At 37.4% G+C, this 23,309-nt stretch overlaps 2 protein-coding genes across 7 annotated transcripts in view; both read right to left on the bottom strand.

The window, feature by feature from the left end:
• LOC147840416 (uncharacterized) overlaps positions 1–23,309 on the bottom strand; it is a 976,031-nt gene that overhangs the window by 869,450 nt on the left and 83,272 nt on the right. The window lies entirely within an intron of this gene.
• The window catches only part of otud7b (OTU deubiquitinase 7B), a 58,459-nt gene continuing 45,873 nt past the window's right edge, over positions 10,724–23,309 (bottom strand). For 2 of the 6 annotated variants that reach the window (XM_087286269.1, XM_087286270.1), the window contains exons 6-12: positions 22,139–22,266; positions 21,573–21,679; positions 21,340–21,467; positions 19,594–19,743; positions 19,198–19,312; positions 15,420–15,504; positions 10,724–12,882 (exon numbers count right to left, since the gene is read on the bottom strand). In XM_087286269.1, the coding sequence (XP_087142395.1) occupies positions 11,419–12,882; positions 15,420–15,504; positions 19,198–19,312; positions 19,594–19,743; positions 21,340–21,467; positions 21,573–21,679; positions 22,139–22,266 (2,177 nt within the window). In that variant the 3' untranslated portion in view covers positions 10,724–11,418. 6 annotated transcript variants of the gene reach the window in all.

The raw sequence follows: 23,309 nt of genomic DNA, 5'->3' as shown, positions 1-23,309 counted from the left end.
TTTGGCCAGAGGAGAAATGGTCGTGCCCAACTGAGCCTGTTTTCTCTCAAGGTTTTTTTTTTTCACTTTCGTCACTTGGTGAAGTTTGCTCCTCGCCACTGGCTTTGCTTGGTTTGGGACTTGTGAAGCTGCGCATCGATGGACTTGCTCTTCAATGTTTGGACATTCAGCAGTGATAATTAAACCACACTGAACTGAACTTCAACGCTGAAATTGAAACTGTCAGTCCAGTCTTCAATTTACTAGATCTTCTATGTTAAGCTGCACTGACACAATCTACATTGCAAACGTGCTATAGAAATAAAGATGAATTGAATTGAATTGTGAATTTGGGCTAAGGAACAAACTTTGTTGGAAAAAACCTGTTTAACTGCTAGTTAATGAGAAGTAGGCAGCAACTCAATGCACTTAGGCACACAATCAAAACGGTATGCTTTAGTTCAAACAGATGATCAGAATTGGGAAGAAAAGGGACTTGACTGAACATGATTTCAACATGAGTTGTAGTGGTTCATGCACAAATCCAACATTGGGTTAATTTTTTACTTTAAAAAAATGTACCTTTTAACTCATCTGTTTAAAAACAATTGGTTGTTGCAACTCAAAACCAAACCATTGGGTTAAAAAGTGTCATTTAAAACTAAAGTTGGGTTTGTCCATATTTGAGGTCATGAGTAGGAAGAGAATCTATGGATACTTTTTGCTATTTTTGAGCAGAATCTTGTATAAAGAAATGGTCCTATTGAATAAATTCAGCTGTTAGGTTAGTCCATATTACACCCAGAAATGGGTTGAAATAACACAGCATTTTTGGGGGGTTTTACATTGTACTACTTTAAAAACTGATTTGTAAATAAATCATACAAACATTGGCATATTATTTAATTAATTAACTGAAACTGATTTAACCAAATGAGTAAATATTAGGGGTGGGCCATTATCGCCGTTAACGCGAGACTTTTATCGCTCGATAAAAAAAAAAATAGCCGTTAATCTATTCTCAAAGTTGGTTTTGGAGCTGGGTCTATTCTACGCAAGCTATGATGACTTTCACCTTGATATTTTAGCATGGATGTATACCTGACGAGTGAGCCATCTGACAAAAAAAATAGAAATAAAATGTCTCCTTCTGAAACAAATCAGCAGGATGCCCGTCTGGATCTTTCACTTACTTCGAAGACACTACTGACTACGCTTACATGGACATTTGTAATCTAGTTATTTGCCCTAATAGACAACAATGTAATTAAGGTGTTTACGTGAAGTTTCCTGTGATTTTAGGTGACTTTAACTGCAGTTTGGCAGTTTCACTTTAATTCATGAACATTTCATTCATGCCGCCGTGACAAATTGGGAGTATTAGACGCAAATAATGAGTAAGGACTGGTGAGAGTGTTAAGGAATTTATTAACGTACGCCAAATGGAAAGAAAAAAACGTCCACATTTCGCAATGTGTGTGTGTGCAGTCATTTACTAGCAGCCTCGTGTGGGGATCTTGTCGGAATATATGGTGAAAAGTCCTCCATGACAGTAATAGTTTGATTACGGTGTTTACTTCAATAATTGCACGAATATCTGCATACTCCACATTTTTATTCCATTTCTGTTTAGTTCAGTTATGACTTAAGTCAGGTTAAGGTAATTGAAAATCGATGTTTCGAGCTTATGTAAGCCTCCAGTAAAAAATTTGTGATGCATTTTGGAAACGGGAGATGAGCCCCTAGTTTAATGCGCCACCTGGCTTGAGTACGTGAAGTTTCCTGTGATTTTAGGTGACTTTAACTGCAATTTGGCAGTTTCACTTTAATTCATGAACATTTCATTCATGCCGCCGTGACAAATTGGAGTATTAGACGCAAATAATGAGTAAGGACTGGTGAGAGTGTTAAGGAATTTATTAACGCATGCCAAATGGAAAGAAAAAAACGTCCACATTTCTAAATGTGTGTGTGTGCGCGGTCATTTACTGAAAGCCTCGTGTGGGGATCTTGTCGGAATATATGGTGAAAAGTCCTCCATGACAGTAATAGTTTGATTACGGTGTTTACTTCAATAATGCCACGAATATCTGCATACTCCACATATTTATTCCATTTTTGTTTAGTTCAGTTATAACTTAAGTCAGGTTAAGGTAATTGAAAATCGATGTTTCGAGCTTATGTAAGCCTCCAGTAAAAAATTTGTGATGCATTTTGGAAACGGGAGATGAGCCCCTAGTTTAATGCGCCACCTGGCTTGAGAAACCAGTTCTCAAATACTTAGTTTTAGTCGTTATTTGGGTAGCACACATATTCTGAATGCCTTCAGCAATATTCAAATGAGCCACTTTAATCTATATTATTTCCAAGATCACAGTGAGATTAATCTAGATTTAAAAAATAGATCTATGTTCACCTATAATAAATGTATATTTACACACATTTACATAAGTAATTAAATAAACTCATGGGCTAAATACTCTGTGGATTTCAATGTGTGCAGATTAATTGTGGCCTAGTCATGAGTGTTTAAGTTTTAGTTTTTACTCCTACTTTGAGTAATGTTTACAACAGATACTTTTACTCTACTTGCACTACATTTTTAGGCAAGTAATGGTACTTTTACTTGAGTATGATTTTTTCAGTTCTCTTTCCACCACTGGTGTTGGCACAACATGAAGGGATTGTGTGGAACCCAGCATTTGTTAAACAACGAGAGCTCAAAATAAAACCAACACCAACAGCGGTGCTTAAATACAATGAGAGTTTTATTAAAATGGTGCAAAAAGAAAAGAAAAATAAAATTAAAAATAAAACAAAAACTAACATAAAAATCTGATGTTCTTTCCACCTAGATTGCACTGTCACACAGCCTGGGGTCACCTCTCAAACAAGAAGAAAGGTAAGAAAAACGGCTGAAAACAAACACAAATTGCCCAATTAGCCAGAAGTGACGCACAAAGAGGATTAGATAAATTGCATTTGCCAGTTCTGTACATGCAACAGTTTCAGTCTCATGCAAAATCCGAGAATGCTGACGACTGCGGCTCTGTCACATCCGATGAAAACATACCATATAAAAATAGTAAGCTACGTCATACCAAAAACAAAGCCCACTGTATTAAATAAAGAGAATTTAGTGTGTGAAATCTGACGGCGGGTGCCACTGTCAGCGCTAAAAATAAAACGTGAGCAAGTAGCATAATTCGAGTTAAAATAGAAATTAGGAAACTTCAGGAGGCCCGTCTGTTTGACAACTATAGCCACGTAAGAAAGAACATCCCAGTTCAGAACTAAACATCCCAAACTTCGGAAAAATATCACTACAAATATAGATTTTCAAATCATACCTTGTCAGATCACGGATGGAGAAATTAGTTTGTGGGATTTAAGAAGCTTCTCTTTGCCAGCAAGCGCCGCAACACTGACTCCACCATCAACTCAGGGTGCGTTCCTACAGCATACATTCGTATCTATTAGAAAAACACTGTAAAACTTGACTTACAAAAATAACTTGAACGTATTTATACAACTGTTTGTTTATTTCTTAATACAAAAAGGTTTGCACTCTTATTGAGTCCGGCGGAGCTTTTCCATTCCTTAAATTAAACGAACCCTTTAAAAAAAGCAAGCTAGGAGTACATTGGAAAGAGAACATCAACTCCTACAGACCGGAGTTGTCATTTTCGCTGACAATTTCCTCTTGTTTGTGCCTTGAAGTTGCAAAAACACCATTTACCTGATGCATACACAAGCTCACACATACTGAATTTCTTTTTTGCGACCTCGCAATGTGGGTAAATGAGTATATGCCTTATGTAAGACGATAATAATAATTTACATGAGTTAATTCAGGGGTCTCAAACTGCCAGTGTTGTGGCGGGAGGTGCGCCCCTGCTGTAAAACGCACCCCCTCTAATATGTGCATCTTTTACAGAATTAGCTTAGCAAAGCCTACAGCGAACAAAGTTTGGGGACTACAAAAATATACATCTGGGTTAATGTTTTCATAAACATACACCATGCGCAGTGAAGGGGCATGGCCAGATGTGCTGTAATGTTATAACCTGGAGCCGTTCACAGCACTTTATGTTAGCTGACCAATCAGAGCCTCTTGAGGGCGGGCCTTTCAGAGGAACTAGAAAAGTATGACAGTCGTTTTCATGCTAGTGGAGTGGCTATATATAATCAACGTAAGGTATGTGAACAAATAACGTGATTTTTTACAAATGAAGCATGAGCACACATTGCTTTGCATCTTATAAACACAACCAAGCCTTAAAAATACAATACCGATGAGATTAAATAAATTGTTTAATGTGTGGTTTAGTTTAAAACAGAAACAATTTTATGTGTTCCTAAATGTCTAGTTAAAACCCACCAAAAAGCCTAATTTTAGGCTACACTACACAGGGTTCATACACATTTTTATTACTAAAATTCCATGACTTTTCCCTGATTTTTACAAGACTTTCAAGTAAATTTTCATGACCTATTGTTTTATGCAATGTCTGCCTTTGTGTGGTAAAAGAAAAACAATGCACGTTCAAATTTATTACAGCATATAGTAAAACACGGAAAAATCTATTTAATTTAAATTTATATCTATGTGAAATTGATTTAGATAATGTTTACACCGCACTAATAATGTGAGAGTATGTGATTGGCAAAGGACAGAAAAGTAAATAACCTATTTTCAAGTATCCGCTTGTTAAGTGTGACCGTCACGTGAAGCAGCTTCCGTGTCCAAGGGCTATATCAAACTGTATAGGGGTGACTCATCAAATGATAGTAATAGCACTGTAATACTTTCGCAAACCACCATTGCAATATATATATATATATATATATATATATATATATATATATATATATATATATATATATATATATATATATATATATATATGCATGCCTAATGTTCGATGGCCAGAAAGTGATTTGTTTATTATATATTGTTAAAATGTTGGTATTTGTGATGCAGCAATTCCAGAGATCGATGCATAGACTATGATTTTATATAAAATTCACTTTAATGTGTGACAAATAAAAAGTGGTCATAAACGAATATTTCTCAATTCAAACGAGTGGCGTCTTGGACGCAAAAACATTATTACATACGTCACCACTTAACAAGCGGATACAGAGATCTGTTTTCCATGGCTTTTTCAAAACATTGTGGGTTTTACTGATTTTCCAAAACTTTTCCAGGCCTGGAAAAATGCCATGTCAAAAATCTATGACTGTTCCAGGTTTCCTATGACCGTATGAACCCTGACTACAGTCAATATTATTATTTAACATTTATTTGTATTTAATTTATATTAAACCTGGTGCGTTTTAAAATGCATTTCACTACTTACTTGTCCTTGCTTTATCCATCAAAACAATAATAATATTTACGTTTTAATCAATCATGGCCTTTTATTTGTGTTAAATGTAGACTGAGAATGCTAATGAAATCTATGAGGGGGTGCATTTTGCAGCAGGTGTGCGTTTCTTAGCACAACACCGGCCTTCGGGCCATTTACGGCCCCAACTCTTCCTTTATCCTGCCCACAACTGACGTCAAAAATATAACAAGATTCAGCCCACCAAAACATACATTTCTGAATCACTTTCATTGTTGCATACAGCCACTTGTGGTTTTGACCCACCAACAATTAAAGTACTGTACATATATATATATATATATATATATATATATATATATATATATATACACATATATATATATATATATATATATATATATATATATATATATATATATATATATATATATATATATATTATATATGCAGGTTACCTTCGGTTTCTCTCAGTGTGCGATCGAGATTTTAACGCTGAAATATGTCCGTAAGTGCTCTATTTATTACTAAAGCACTATTTTTGTAATTATTCAAGGGTCATTTGATTATTATCATACCATATGTATTTTACACATCTTCATGGCTTACATGTTATTATGGTGGTGTAAATATGATAATTTTGCTAATATTTGATTCAAATGGTTTCATTTATTAGATTTTCCTAATATGCACATTACGGTTTGTATAAAAAATGTGCATTAGTAAATAAATTAAACATGTTAAAGTAAATGTGAATATATCCATTCTTTCCCCTTCTTTGCTGTAGTTTTACAAAAACAGAAAGATATTGAGAACAATTGCCACACTTTAAAAAATCCTGGTTGCCTTAAAATTTTTCAAGCTAAACCAAACTAAATTTGAGTCCATTGCACTTATATTATGTTAAACTGACTTAAAACAGCTTGCATAACTTATAAAAATAAGTTTGAGCATGATTAACCTAGTCTAACAAGTTACAATGAACTAAAAACATATGCTGTCATGACTAAATGATTACATAATTGTTTACAGTGCAGAAAAGTCACAAGTGAGCCAAATTCACTCCTTGTCCTTGTTTATCCATCAAAACAATAATAATATTTACTTTTTTAATCAATTATGGCCTTTCATTTTTTTAAATTATAGATTGAGAATGCTAATGAAAGTCTTTGAAGGGTTGCAGTTTTTGGCAGGGGTGCGTTAATTAACACAACACCGGTTCTCGGGCCATAAGATTTTCCTAATATGCATATTAAGATTTGTATAAAAATGTGAAGTTTTACTGCTGGCTGAATTAAACATAGTAAAATGTGAATAAATACAATCTTTCCCCTTCTTTGCTGTAGTTTATAAAAACAGAAAGATATTGAGAAGAACAATTGCCACACTGTAAAAAGTCCTGGTTGCCTTAAAATTTGAAGCTGAATCAAAATAAATCCAATGAGTCCATTGAACTTATATCAGGTTAAACTGACTTGTGTAACTTATATAATTAAGTTAGAGCAGGATTAACTTAGTTTAATAAGTTACAATGAGGTAAAATATATGCGGTCATGACTAATAGATCATATAATTGTTTACAGTGCAGTAAAGTCACAGGTTACCTAAACTGCTTTCTGCTGTTCTTAGGCTATCTGTTCAACTTGTGGTTAAGCAACAATTGTTTGGAACAGAATAATAATAATTAAGCCTATTATTATATTGTGGTATTATCAAAGCAATTTAAACCACCCCTTAAAATGTCTACAATAAGAAAGAAAAGGGAGCTTTGACTGCATATACTCTGGGGAACAATGTCTGAGTGCATCGGTTTTCACATCGGTGCTTGAATGTTAAAATGGCCCTCATATGAATTGTCAGTCACTGATATGGCCTCTGGACAATTTGAGTTTGAGACCCCTGAATTAAATGCTTGCGTTTCGTGATTATATTATACTCAAATCTTCTTGAATGAACAAACAAATAACAAACAAAAATTCTGAATCCAAAATCAGCAGCAAACTCTCTGTCCCTTATTTATTTACACGTTTAGCCACGAGTGTCTAAAGGTCACTGATTTAGAAACAGGGGTAATGGTGAAAAAACAAGGCCTAAGTGTGCCATCTATTGGTTACAAGAGTGAATAACATGTTGCTTTCATTTAGGAAGAGGGAAAAAAAATTCCTTATTTTGCAGCAGGAAATCTAGTGCTTTAAAATGTGAATGTTATTAAAACTCGAGAATTTAAAGCTATAAAGACATGGGCGATACCACATGAAGAGGTTAGGATACTAATCTAGCATCTTTAATTGTGCAAATCAGTAATGCAAATTTGGGAAGGTTAGAGAAGCGATGTGGCCTTGAGCTGACACGGTTATACAAATATTTGCTTGCATATGACTGATTACATTTGTATTGAGTGTTTCAGAAGGTTAGTTGCGGACTACAACACACCTTACATCTACCACCAGCGCATTACGTGAACACTTACCCACAACAAATGAACATCAGCAGCAACTCCTCTTACAGTACTATAGAGCCCATTTGACATGAGCCACGAGAGGGTAAAGGGATCGTTCACCCCGAAATGAAGACGCTGACAGTGTTTACTCACTCTTGTGTCATTCTTAACCTTTATGGATTTACTTTTCTGCTGTCAAACACAAAATAAGAGGTTTAGCAGAATGTCCATGCTGCTTTTTTCTATGTAACAAAAATAAACAGGCGTCAAAATGCTGCAACTAAAAGTCTAGTTAAACGAGTGGGTGAAGTCTGTAACATTAGAGGTTTAGCAGAATGTTCATGCTGCTCTTTTGTATTGAAAATAAATGGGAGTAAAATTGTTTAACTAAATAATTTAGTTAAACCAGTAGGTAAAATCTGTAACATAAGAGGTTTAGCAGAATGTCCATTCTGCTCTATTCTGTATAATGAAAATAAATTGGTGTCAAAATGCTGCAACTAAATAATTTAGTTAAACCAGTGGGTAAAATCTGTAACAGAAAAGAGCAGCAGGATACAGAGGTTACAGATTTTACCCACTAATTTTAACTAAACGTTTAGTTGCAGCATTTTGACATCCAGTTATTTTCATTCCATAGAGAAGAGCAGCTTGAACATTCTGCTAAACCTCTTATTATATGTAATGAAAATTAATAGGAGTCAAAATGCTGCAACTAAACATTTAGCTAAAACCAGAGGGTAAAATCTGTTACATAACAAGTGGTTTAGCAGAATGTCCATGCTGCTATTTTATATATAATGAAAGTAAACGGGAGTCAAAATGTTGCAGCTAAACATTCATATAAATCCAGTGGGTAAAATCTGTAACATAATAACAGGTTTAGCAGAATGTCCATGCTGCTCTATTCTATGTATTGAATAAAATGAAATATAATATAATATATTATATATATATATATATATATATATATATATATATATATATATATATATATATATATATATATATATATATATATATATATAAATAAATAAATGGGAGTCAAAATGCTAGAACTAAATAATTTAGTTAAACCAGTGGGTAAAATCTGTAACAGAAAAGAGCAGCATGAACATTCTGCTAAACCTTTTAGGTTACAGATTTTACCCACTGATTTAACTAGACGTTTAGTTAAAGCATTTTGGCACCCACTTATTTTCAATACATAGAAATGAGCAGCATGGACAAACTGCTAAACCTCTGATTGTACGTAATGAAAATAAATGGGAGTCAAAATGCTGCAACTAAACATTTAGCTAAAACCAGTGGGTAAAATCTGTAACATAAGAGGTTTAGCAGAATGTCCATGCTGCTCTTTTCTATGTATTGAAAATAAATGGGTGTCAAAATGCTGCGAATAAACATTTAGTTAAAATCAGTGGGTAAAATCCAAAACATAAGAGGTTTAGCAGAATGTCCATGCTGCTCTGTTCTGTATAATGAAAATAAATGGGAGTTAAAATGCTGCAATTAAACATTTAGATAAATCCTGTGGGTAAAGTCTGTAACATAAGAAGTTTAGCAGAATGTCCATGTTGTTCTTTTCTATATAATAAAAAAATGAACAGGAGTCAAAATGCTGCAACTAAACAATTTAGTTAAACCAGGGGGTGAAATCTGTAACATAAGAGGTTTAGCAGAATGTCCATGCTGCTCTTTTCTATATAATGAAAATAAATGACAGTCAAAATGCTGCAACTAAACATTCAGATAAAATCAGTGGGTAAAATTTCATAAAACAAACGAATTTGGCTTAAATAAAGTCAGAATACATGTCAAAGTGAGCTCTCAAAATCTTATTTGCATGCCTAAAAGGGTTATTTTTCTCAATTACGAGACATACAAGAACCAAATGTACTTTGTCAAGACGTCAAATTCACTTTTTTTTTTTAATCCACTGTCTTAATACTCAAGATGAGGGCAAGCTTTTCTGTGCATAATCACTTCTATTCTCACTTTTATCTACCGCATAGTGGATTTAAATGTACCATATATATTTTATGGTCCGCATTTACCTTCATTATATAGAAACCAATGACCTATTTTCTCATTTTCTTATTAAACAAGTTTGAAACGACATGCAGGAGTGAGTAAACAACAGCGTTTTTTTTTTTTTCATTTCTGCCTGACTTGAACCTCTAGCTGGCTTTATTGTCTGTTAACAGTAAAAGGATTTTAAAAGCACAAGTTTGTCATAAAATTTCGACGCGGAGTGCATCGTATAATAATTCAGATATTGAGAGATCTGCTAGCATCCCTCTACGTCCGTAAATGTCAACAACACCACTATAATCAGCACTATCAATCAAAAAAACCAAACAAAATGGAAATTCAGTTCAACAGTCCCCCGGGGGAGGACTGAACTAAGACTGAAAAGGCAACTAGGAAACAAGTGAGCTTGCGCACAACACAGTGGCATCTACAGCCGAACCCTGACCTCCGCAGTCCATTGAAGTGGAACTGCAAGCTCTGCCTCTAAAACGGAGCAAAGTGGCAGAATAGAAGCACAGCAACATAACAGTCCATTTCATCTAAAAAAAAATCCACACGCGCAACCTCTGAACAATAGAAAAGTGCTTGATTAGGTGCAGCGACTGTTCTGGGGGAGAAAATGCATCTAGGGATATTACTATGTCCAGTGAACTTGAGGGATGCTGAGGTATTAACCCCAATATCATAAAGGAACACCACTGAAACTGGTGCAGCAGTAACATTTGAATCGGTTTTCAGCATCATCCCCCTTTGACCTGCGAGTACCTACTCCTAATTTATTAACCAACATAACACTTCAGCATGATGTACCATTTCACAAATAAAATTGACATCAGATTTGATCTTCCTAAACCGGGGACATGCACTTGGCTGAATTTAAAGGTTTTGCACTTTTTTTAGATGTTCTAGAAACACTTAATAGAACATAAACAACTGGGACTTTTAATAAGGACATGTGAAGACCTCAAGCGAAACCTTTGACTGTCAAGGTTTAGCTCCGTCAGTTGAACAAGCAATAAAAAGCACCATATTAGCTCATTTAAGCCAACCAGGTATGGCTTTCCAAAGGGTGCAAGTTAAAGTACTGTAGCGTTGGGCTAATGTGAATAACACTCACTTGAAGTTAACAGTGTGTCGTTGCCTTACACTCGCAATATGGCAAGTCTTACATGGATTGCAGCTGAAATCCTACATGAAATGTCTTATTTTGTATACAAATGCAGCTGATATAAATACGCGTTTTCTGGTTGTGCTTAATGTGTATTTTAGGGTATGCGGCGTGTTTGTGTGACGCACGTTACACTCAAATGTTTATTGCCTGTACTCTACATTCTCACCACAAGGAGGAGACAAAGAGACAGGTAAGAGGATGACCACATCAAGCTAATGTGGGAGGAGCTTAAAGCTCCTGCCTATGAGCCACAGCAAATGTAACACAACAGCAGTCCCATATCCACAATGGCCATTATTTGTGGACACAGAGTCCTAATAACCTGGTTCAGAAAGGCCGATCTATTGTTTTAAAGCAAGATCCACACAAACAGGATATGATGTGGCTCACACTGTAGGCTCCAATGAGTCCATTATGAGAGGAACAGGCCAACGGTTGTCTGTTCAAAACCTGTGGATGGCTGGCTCTGTTTCCCGTCTCTTCAGTTCCTCTCTGTAGCAGTACGAGCAGTAGTTGCCTGTCTCCGGGTGGCCGTAGTAATTGCACGTAGGCGTTCGGCATTTGCTGGACTGCAGGTTGGCCAGGCCACCCGCACTTCCTAAGGAGTAATGCCTCACAGGCATCGGCCCGTTTCGACTGTCCAAAGTAGAGCGCAAGTCCCGCAATCCGTTTGTGTAGGCTCCGCTGGGTTCGCTTGGATAATCAGTTGGGTCATGCTCTTGAGGAAAAGACGTCAAGCAGGGGGTGATGATACGGGATGGGCTTCCCAAGCTGGCGGAGGGCGGGTGGTACTGAGCATGAGGCGGGCCCTGTGCTAGAGGGCAATGTCTGGGGAGAGTAGCATAAGATGGCAGGCCTGGGTAAGATGACGGTGATCCTCCTGCCAGTTGCCGTCGTGTATCCATATAACCATGATGCATATGGAGATGCTGTGTCATTGGGGAAGGAGAATGGTCAATAAAGGTGTGCCTCGGGATTGGGACCACACCAGAGTACATCACAGGACTGAAAGAGGATGATTTCAACGCATTAAAATTCGGAGGCGAGCTATCGGTAACTTCCTCTTTGCTTTCAAAACCTCTGTAGCTCAGCTCAGGTCCGTCCTTCTTCATCTGGGGTCCAGTAGTCGAGGCAAGACCTCCTGCTGCTTTCCGTTCCGCTTCCCTTCTCTGTTCCTGTTCTGCATGAAAGCGTTCCTCTGCATCGACCAGGTAGCGCTGAATCATTTCTTCTTGGAACGGCTGCCGGTTGCTGGTGGTAAGGAGCGCAGAGAAGATATACTTCCTTTCACCTTGCATAGCAGATCGAAGGATGCTAAGACTAACTTTCACATCCGAGCTGTATTTGAAAGGGTCACTTTCCGAAGAGTAGCCTCCATTTTGCCGCTCACTGGTTGAGGAGGGTGAGCCTTTCCCAGAGTCCTCGGAGCCAGTTTGAATGGAAGGAGAGCTGTCCTTACTGCCCTTACGGCCTCTCAGAGAGCCTTTCTTCTTCTCCTGACCCTCTTGTTTGCCTCCAGTTCCACTTGCATTCTTCCCTGGCATTAGGCCTCCCACATTCTTCTTCAGCTTACTGCCCAGACTCTTGCCAAAGCTTCCCAGTTTGTTGGCAACAGAGTCTGCACGCTTCTTGTCTTTGTCCTTATCCTTTTCTTTATCTTTCTTCCCCTTCTCCTTTCCTATTGTGCCGGTGGTTCCTCCTGAACTGTTGCTGGATGAGCTTGAGGAGCTGGAAGATCCACCACTGGTTTTGCCTGTTGTCCCACTGGTTCCAGTAGTACTGCTGTCACCGTTGCCATTGGAACTGCTACTAACGGACTCCTTATCAGACTCTCCAGAGTCTGGTGGGGTGCGGGCATCCTCTCCTGCAGATGCTGTTGGTGACTCTGGCTGTGCCAGTGGAGCCTGCTGTGAATTTAAACAACAAAAAAGACCTGTCAGACAAGTTCTAGATCAAGAGTGTCCAAACTCGGTCCTGGAGGGCCGATGTCCTGCATAGTTTAGCTCCAAGATCCTTCAACACACCTGCTTGGAAGTTTCTAGTATACCTAGAAAGATCTTTATTATCTGGTTCGGGTGTGTTTAATTGGGATTGAAACTAAAATATGCAGGACATTGGCCCTTCTAGACCGAAGTAGTGTTCCAAATCGCATATTTATGCACTATTCTACGCCCATGGTGCAAGTAGTGCGTTCACATTTACATTTTACATTTAGTCATTTAGCAGACGCTTTTATCCAAAGCGACTTACAAATGAGGACAAGGAAGCAATTTACACAATTAAGAGCAACAATGAATAAGTGCTATAGGCAAGTTTTAGGTCTGTAAAGTCTAAGAAGGGAAGTATTGGTAATATTAGTAATTTTTTTTTTTTTTTTGGGTACAGTTAGTGTGATATTCAGAGAGGCAATTGCAGATTAGGAAGTGAAGTGGAGACTAAATAGTTGAGTTTTTAGTCGTTTCTTGAAAATAGCGAGTGACTCTGCTGTTCTGATGCAGTTAGGGAGTTCATTCCACCAACTGGGCAGATTGAGCGTGAGCGTTCACGAAAGTGATTTCTTCCCTCTTTGGGATGGAACCACGAGGCGACGTTCATTCACAGATGAACACTGAAAACTCTAAAAAGAACAAGTGCACTTTAAATACCCGGATGATGGACTTATTCAACCAGTAAAATGTGTGGAATGTTGGACACTTCACGCACTCAACAACCGCAACTTTGCTCAAGTAGTGGAAGGGGCAGAGCTTTCAGGCTCTTATATAGGATTTCATTATTTATTTTGGATTGTGAAATCAAAATTCCCCTATGAGAGTGATCATTCATTTCACTTTTTTCAATTTGGCGACCGTAAAAACATCATCAGGAAAACAGTTTGAATTTCTGGTTAGTAAAAAAAACAAAAAAAACATTAGAGTTCCATTTGTGACGACACTACATTCAAATAAAATACTGTTGAGTGTGTAAGTGCATAAGTACCAGGCCCGTGCACAGACCTTTACAGGGGCAGGTGCTCAACACAATCGCATAGTGAAGAGCGGGAAGGGGCACCTCAGCCAATCAGGGCAGAGGGGCAGTGGCTCTAGCCACCGGGCCACCCCCCTGTGCACAGCTCTGATAAGTACATAGTGCATAAGTGCATAGTGTGCCATTTGGGACAATGCACAGCTCTGATAAGTACATAGTGCATAAGTGCATAGTGTGCCATTTGGGACAATGCTCGAGTTTGGTCATGCCCGTTATAGATGATACTGCGATAATACAATATAAAAATGACTTAAGATTGAGATAAATTTGTATCATTTTTCAAGGAGACAAGATGATTGTTCTAAAACATAAATTAAATAAATTAATTTTAAAAAGATTTGACGCATACTCATATTTTTTTTTTTTCTCGGCTTAGTCTGTTTAATAATCTGGGTTAGCCACAGCGGAATGAACCGCCAACTTATCCAGCACGTTTTATGCAGCGGATGCCCTTCCAGCCGCAACCCATCACAGGGAAACATCCATACTCACTCATTCACACACATACACTATGGACAATTTAGTCTACTCAATTCACTTGTACAACATGTCTTGCAAAACTTTTTTCTGAAATAATATCATTTGCATTTTGATATTTAATTACTATTTAAAACAAATCATTTAAAAGTGAATAATTCTAGTTCAGGATCATAATAATAGTAAGTTATAATATTGGTACAATATAGTACAATAGTTTCATAGTATAATAAAAAAAAATACATATACACCAATATCTGAGAGTACTCATGTACAATGCACAAGTTATAAAAATTCTTATTTTTTTTAATTATAACAAACTTATTAAAAATAAAAAACATGAAAAATCACATGTGCATAAGTATTCACAGCCTTTGCTCAATACTTTGTTGATGCACCTTTGGCAGCAAGTACAGCATCAAGTCTTTTTGAATATGAGGCCACAAGCTTGGCACACCTGTCTTTGGGAATTTTTGCCCATTTCTCTTTGCAGTACCTCTCAAGCTCTATCAGGTTGAATGGGAAGCGACGGCGCACAGCCATTTTCAGATCTCTCCAGAGATGTTCAATGGGATTTAGATCTGGGCTCTGGCTGGGCCACTCAGACATTCAGAGAGTTGCTGTAAAGCCACTCCATTGATATTTTGACCAACAATTTTAAAAAACCTTTTTTCACATTGTCATAATAGGTATTGTTTGTAGAATGTTGAGGGAAAAAAATGAATTTAATCCATTTCAGAATAAGCAACAATATAAAAAAATGTGGAAAAAGTGAAGCGCTATGAATACTTTCCGGATGCACTATATATTTATAGTATCCATAGGGCACGCAGTGTACTTTTTAAACTGTCAGAGTAAATTGTTTACAAAAGATTTCACGTTGACATTTCACAATAAACCAGTTCAATTCTTGTTAGCATGTCAAACAAAGCAAGAAGCTCACCTGTACCTCACAGGGCAGAGGAAGCCAGGTGACAGTCATGTAGCAATGCAGCAGATGGAGCTTGGCCTCCAGAGATAAGGTTACACTGAAACCAAACAACAGGCAGATCAGAGCAATTCAACTCACTGCAAATGCAGAACCTAAAATGACTCACAACAGCAAAGAATTCAGGAACATTTATGAAAAGTACATAACATTGGCAAAAGACAAGATTTGAGATGAGATATTTAGGTCAAATCTACAACAGGATAACAAATGTGAAAACTGAATGAGAGGGAACTACAACCCTCAACTGTAAGAGCTTTTCTGTGTTCCATTCATAGCAAGCATTTAGGATAATCTGCATTAAAGAACGAAAGTTGCTAATCTTGAGTGTTGGCCAACAGGGCACAGTCCCAGCAGGCTCCACAGGGCTAATGCCGTCATTATGCTCAGACATTACTTAACTCTGCTCTAAATAAGTCAGAGCTGAGTCATTTGGCGCTTCATGGTCAAAATAATCAGAATACTTTGAAAACATTTTTTTTCTGAGCACATCTACAAGCACAACACAGCAATTACAGGAATGTTCTTGGTTTAAAACAAGTGAAAATCTATGGATGGCATCTTTGACGTCTACTAAATACCAGAGGAAATAATTTCATCTCATCCCAAGTTTATATTACCGTGCAAAAAATAGCAAAACATTCTAGCGCATGTGCTACAGTAAAAATGAAAGCTACCAATTTGTGCTTTAAAACCCTCCAGGACATTTCACTTCACACTTAAAGGGATGGTTCACCCCAAACTGAAAATTCTGTTATCATTTGCTCACTTGCTTCAAATCTGTTTAAGTTTTTTTCTTCTGATGAACACAATAAAAAACCTGTGACCACTGACTTCCATAGTATTTGTTTTTCCTTCTATGGAAGTCAGGTTTTTACCATTCTTTAAAATATCTTCCTTTGAATCAACAGAGGAAAGAAACTCAAATAAGTCGGTAACAACTGAAGGGTGAAACAATGGAGTAAATGCTTGTTAATACAAATTTCTAATCAGCCAATCATATGGCAGAAACTCAATAGAACTCAATGCATTTAGGCATGTAGACATGGTCAAGACGATCTGCTGCAGTTCAAACAGAGCATCAGAATGGGGAAAAAAGGTGATTTAAGTGACTTTGAACGTGGCATGGTTGTTGGTGGCAGACGGGCTGGTCTGAGTATTTAAGAAACTGCTGATCTACTAGGATTTTCACGCACAATAATCTCTAGTGTTTACAGATAATGGTTTGAAAAAGAGAAAATATCTAGTGAGCGGCAGTTCTGTGGGCTCAAATGCCTTATTGATGCCAGAAGTCAGAGGAGAATGGCCAGACTGGTTCCAGCTGATAGAAATTCAACAGTAACTCAAATAACCACCCGATACAAATGAGGTATGCAGAAAAGCATCTCTGAATGTACAACACATTCAACCTTAAGGTGGATGGGCTACAGCAGCAGAAGACCACACCGGGTGCCACTCCTGTCAGCTAATTCGACTACAATTCACTCAGGTCACCAAAATTGGACAATAGAAGATTGGAAGTTTGGAAAAAAGTTGCCTGGTCTGATGAGTCTCGATTTCTGCTGCGACATACGGATGGTAGGGTCAGAATTTAGCATCAAGAACATAAAAGTATGAATTCATCCTGCCTTCTATCAATGGTTCAGGCTGGTGGTGGTGGTGTAATGGTGTGGAGGATATTCTCTTGGCACACTTTGGGCCCATTAGTACCAATTGAGCATCGTGCCAACGCCACAGCCTACCGGAGTATTGTTGCTGACCATGTCCATCGCTTTATGACCACAGTGTACCCATCTTTTGAGGGCTACTTCCAGCAGAATAACGCGCCATGTCATAAAGCGTGAATTATCTCAGACTGGTTTCTTAAAGCATGACAATGAGTTCACTGTACCTAAATGGCCTCCACAGTCACCAGAACTCAATCCAATAGAGCAACTTTGAAATGAGGTGGAACGTGAGATTCGCATCATGGATGTGCAGCCGACAAATCAGCAGCAACTATGTGATGCCATCATGTCAATAAGGACCAAAATCTCCAGTACCTTGTTGAATTTATGCCATGAAGGATTAAAGCAGATCGTAAGGCAAACGGGGGACCAACCAGGTACTAGTAAGGTGTACCTAATAAAGTGGCCGGTGAGTGTACATATTCTAGCTTATTCAAAAAATGCAAGTTTAAACTGTTGTCTGTTGACATCTGATAGTATCTCACTAATGCTGTCTATTTTATGCATGAGCAGAGGCTTTCAAACTAATTAATTTCCAATTGATCAGTTAATTAAACAAGGAGAGAAGAAAGGCGCAACAGTCACTGGAGCACAGAAAGCGACAAGCACAAAAACAACAACACAAAAAATCTGTGAAATGTTGATGTTTGTGCAACTAAAACATTACAGATCTCTTGAACCATATTGTTAGGCATACTTCAGAAGGCAAACTCATGCTACAAACCATTTTGGGTCACACATTACCAATGAAACCTTATTATAAAGAATTTGCTAACATGAACTAATAATGAACTAATAACTAATTTATTAATCAAAGATCAACTTTTAATAAAGCATTATAAACATCCAAAGTCATGCTTTTTAACATTAGTTAATGCACCGTGAGTTAACATGAACTAACAATCAACAACTGTATTTATATTAATTAACATTAACCAACAAGAACAAATACTGTAATAAATGCATTGTTCATTGTTTGTTCCTGTTAATAAAAGCATTAACTAATATTAACTAATACAACCTTATTGTAAAGTGTTTCCCCATTTTGAAATTACACTACCTGACAAAAGTCTTGTCGTCAATTCAAGTTGTAAGAGCAAGAAATGATAACTTGACTTCTAGTTGATCATTTGAAAAGTGGCAGAAGGTTTTTCTGATGAATCATGTTGAACTGCATTACAATCATCACAAATACAGCAGAGGACCTATTGAAAGGGGCATGGACCCAATATTCTCTAAGAAATCAGTCAAGTTTGGTGAAGGAAAAACTATGGTTTGGGGTTACATTCAGTATGAGGCGTGCGAGAGATATGCAGTGGATGGCAACATCAACAGCCTGAGGTATCAAGACATCTGTGCTGCCCTTTACATTACAAACCACAGGAGAAGGAAAATTCTTCAGCAGAATAGCGCTGCTTCTCATGTTTCACCCTCCACATCAAAATTTCTGAAAGCAAAGGAGGTCAAGGTGCTCCAGGATTGGCCAGCCCAGTCACCAGACATGAACATTATTGAGCATGTCTGAGGTAAGATGAAGGAGGAGACATTGAAGATGAAACCAAAGAATCTTGATGAACTCTGGGAGTCCTGCAAGAACACTTTCTTTGCCATTACAGATGACTATTAATAAGTTATTTGAGTCTTGCAGAGATGTATGGATGCAGTCCTCCAGGCTCATGGGAGTCATAAACAATATTCATTCCGTTTCCACTGCTCCATGATTTTATATTCTATACTGGACATTATTTTTGTTAAGTGACAAGACTTTTGATTAAGCAAAGTCAGATCTTACTGTCCTGATTAAATCATTAATAATCAAGGCATGATCATATTTTATTTTGGTAAAATAAGTGTAATCTAGAGGCCTTTCCCTTTCATATTAGCCATCTCTAATACCAAATAATCAACTAAAAGTCAAGTTATTATTTGCTTTTCCTAAAACTTGGATAGGCGACAAGACTAGTGTAGTGTCAGGTAGTGAACAATAAAACAAATGAAATGTTTACCTTGCTAGCATCACATTGTCATTGTCATCTTTGCCCCATTCCCAGTCTGCCCCAGGATCCACAGCAAAGTGCAAAGGCAGCATCTTATGATCTGAATCTGTCAGAGGGATCACCACTGTGGAGGTTTTTAGCAAACAAAAGGTTACAAACGGTCAGTGCAATCTGAAAGAGGCTACTTTGCAGTTTATTTGGCTTATACACACACACACAATGCAGTATTAAACTAAGCTGCAAATTTAGTCTTAAATGCATCATCATAAATTCTTTCTGGCAATCGTAAATTGCAGTTTTTTTTGTTTTGTCTTGTTTTACAAAACTGGTTTATCAGGCAAAAACAGCACACTGCATGCACCATAAAAACGCAAGCAGATTTGTTACCTATAAAGCACCCCTCACCTTGTTCTTTGGAACTGTCCTTCTGCTCCATTGAGACCAGGGCAGAGAAATGGGCCTGGTCATATGCCAAAACCAAAGGGGAGCGGTGACACTTGTTGGCTGGTACTTCCAAAGGCAGATAAATCCCTCCGAAAGGAATTGGTGCAAAAGCTAAACAACAGACACAAAGAAAAACACTAAGACATGGATTTGTTTATGCAGCATGAAAGAAAATATTTTCCTTCCGCTGTGACGACCCCTGATAAATAAGGGACTAAGCCGAAAGAACTGCCAACTATTCCAGCATATGTTTTACATAGCGGATACTCTTCTAGCTGCAATCCAGTACTGGGAAACACCCATATACTCTCACATTTACACACTCATACACTACGGCCAATTTAGCTGATTCAATTCACCTATAGCACAGATGTTTGGACTGTGGGGGAAAACTGGACACCCACACCAACACAGGGAGAACATACAAACTCCACACAGAAATGCCAACTGCCCAGCCGGGACTAAAACCAGTGGTCTTCTTAAAGTGAGGCGACAGTGCTAACCATTGAGCCACAGTGCCAAAAGACAATATATATGTCAAATGTAGTATTTCATGTGAACACTGAACAGTCAACTTGTATTGTTCAGTTTCGTTTCTCAGACATTTTTATATTGTCATAATAACGTATTCCTCCACATATATGTTATATTTTATGGGGTAATACAACGATATAGAGTTTAACATGTTAAATGTACAACTTTTTGGTAATACTTTACATTAAGTCACAATTCATGTTGTTAATAAACAGTAATGAAGACTATGACTTCAAACTACTAATTAGCAGGCCCGCACGCTCATGAATATGCAGATTTCAGCAGATTTTTGACCCATCATCGAGTCTATTTATTTACTTGTATAAATGTGTGTACATTTATATTTATTACACCTTTAAATTAATTTCAGTAATGTTATTGACTAAAATGAAAATGTTCATATGATTTATTTACAATACTTTGTAAAGTTATATTTTGTCTTTTAGTAGATATATTATATGCAGGGTTCATACACATTTTTACAACTAAAATTACAGGACTTTTCCACAAATTTTCCAAAACTTTCAGGTAATTAGTCATGACAATGTTTCCAAACTACGTGAAAAAAATGCACGTTCACATTTATTACAGCATTTTAAAAACCATGTGACAATATGTGTATTTTTTATCTTTATCTTTATTTTTAAAAATATTTATTTATTGAGTTTTTGCATTCACAGTTTAAAGCATTACATTACCCCTACCCTACCAAAACCACGGCGTTGAGAGAAAAGAAAAAGAAAAAATAAATATATATATCCCTCCTCGCTCTTCAGACACGTCGCGCGCACCCTGTCAAACACCAAAAAACCACCACCTCCCCTGACAGCTGAGCGGGAGTCAGCAAAATAAACCATGAAACTTTGACCAATGTGAGGAGAGTTTATTCACACGTGACTTGTTTTAGCTATTTTGGGCTGTTTCGAAACTTTGCTGTGTGAAAGTGAACCGCACCAAGAACAAAGAGCAGTGTAACAATTTTAATCCCTGTTTTGGAACAAATGAATCGATTCACAGGTGTGAAAGCACCGTAAGACTTTAAGAGCTCATGGCCTTACTGTTAACAACGGTAAGGAAATATGCATTAGGAAGTATATATTGTTTTCATTGTTAAAAGAATCTTAAAGTCATGTACGAAGTAGCTCAAAATATAAATATTCAGCCATCATTTACCTTCTCCTCCAGAGTCCCGTAGCATGGTGTCAGCAACCACGACTATGGGCCTGCGGAGCACGTGAGCAAGAACGAACACATGAAACTCCTCCAGGCTCTCATACACCGGCTCCTCCTGCGATTCGGCACTGCGGGACGCAACACACATTCACAGCTTGAGCAGGACACTCCAGAGAACCTCTGTTTACATCTTCACATTAAGAGGAAAAAATAAATAAAAAAGAAACACACACCCGCTGCTGCCATTGGTGCTGTAGTGTATCCTTGGTTCGCTAGATGCCAGTTTTAACAACTCGTTCCACTCTTTCTGCCACTCTTCCTCTGTGTAAACCAGTCCCGACTGCAAAAAAATAAAAAAATAAAAAATTTAATTAGGCTGAAAATGACATTTATATTCATAATTGGGGTCATTAAAATGTTATGTGCTTCTTTAATACCTTTAAAAATGTTATATTTTAATCATTTTACTTTGCTAATTTGATGCTCAAGAAACAGTTCTTTTTACATATGATACAATGCTGACATCATTTGTTTTACTTAATACTTTCATGCAGTATTTTTGTGTTTTCAGGATTCTTCAATGAATGAAAAGAACATTTATTTAAAGCATAAACCTTTTGTAGTAGTATTAAACATTATTTTGTCGCCTTACATTTACTTAATGTGTCCTTGTTAAAATTTTTTTTTCAAATATCCTGCAGTAGCGTATATTTTATGGAAGCACAATACCAAATAATACTATTATCTACTGCCATGGGTTTTGTACAAAATAATGAATTAACAGATAAACTGATCCAACCTCTTTGTTCTGCATGGTTTGCTGCCATCTCCACCTTCGCTTTAAAGCCTCCCTTTCCTGCCCATGATCCATCAGTGCATAGAGAGACTTCCGCAGCATCAGGTCTCGATCATGGAAGCCCCACATTCCTGCATTATAGTGTTCAATATTTTCAATATAATTCCTGAATCTTAAGATTAAATCTGACATAACATCTGGTAGTGGTTTCTAGATGATCATGCATTCCTTTTGCTGTTGTTTAGGAAATAGATAGCATCTACACTAGAAAATTATGAACAGAACTCGACTGACAGAGAATCTGTTTGTGACAACATATTAGTCAGGATTCCCTCTATTTCATAAACACCAGATTCAAGGACTTTTTAAAGCACCAGTAATTTCAAAACAAGTAATTGAGTTGTAATTCACACTGCCAGCATATGTAGCGCTACAAAAGTACATTTCACTTAAATTTAGATTAAAATGTCAGAGTATGTTTTGAAGATGTCATTTAGTTGAGTTCAATACTGGTAATAATTTAATGCAGTTTCTGAAATATGAATAAAATGTGCATTATACGTCATTGTTCTTTTTTGGAAACACTTCACAATAAGGTTCATTAGATAATGCATTTACTAACATGAACAACACATGTACAGCCTTTATTAATCATAATTGAACATTTACTAATGCATTATTAACATCCAAGTCCATGCTTGTGTAACAAAGGCCAGCTAGTAAGTGCTAGTCACTCCTCTGACCTCTAAAGGTGCTCTAGCGACAGACACTAGAGGCCATGGTCTTTAGCCTCCTTGGTAGAGCACCCGACTCCCATACGGAAGGTCGCCGGTTCAAAACCAGCTCTGAGCGGGTTGGGTGGTGTAGGACCGGCGGGGTTACATTTGTGCCGTGACCCGGATGGGAGTGAGGTTTAGGGGGGTGAGTGTAACGGAGGCCAGCTTGTAAGTGCTGCTCAGGTAAAACCCTCACTCCTCTGACCTCTAAAGGTGCTCTAGCGACAGTCGCTAGAGGCCATGGTCTTTAACCTCCTTGGTAGAGCACCCGACTCCTATGCGGAAGGTCGCTGGTTCGATACCAGCTCGGAGCTGGTTGGGTGGCGTAGGATCGGCGGGGTTACATTTGTTAACATTAGTTAATGCACCATGAGTTAACATGAACTACAATAAACTAC

The sequence above is a fragment of the Danio rerio genome, chromosome 16 (assembly GCF_052040795.2).
Source record: "Danio rerio strain M-AB ecotype USA chromosome 16, GRCz13ab, whole genome shotgun sequence".
Classification (NCBI taxonomy): Eukaryota; Metazoa; Chordata; class Actinopteri; order Cypriniformes; family Danionidae; genus Danio; species Danio rerio.
The sequence above is the reverse complement of the archived record's forward strand: the minus strand, read 5'-3'. Positions and strand labels throughout refer to the sequence as shown.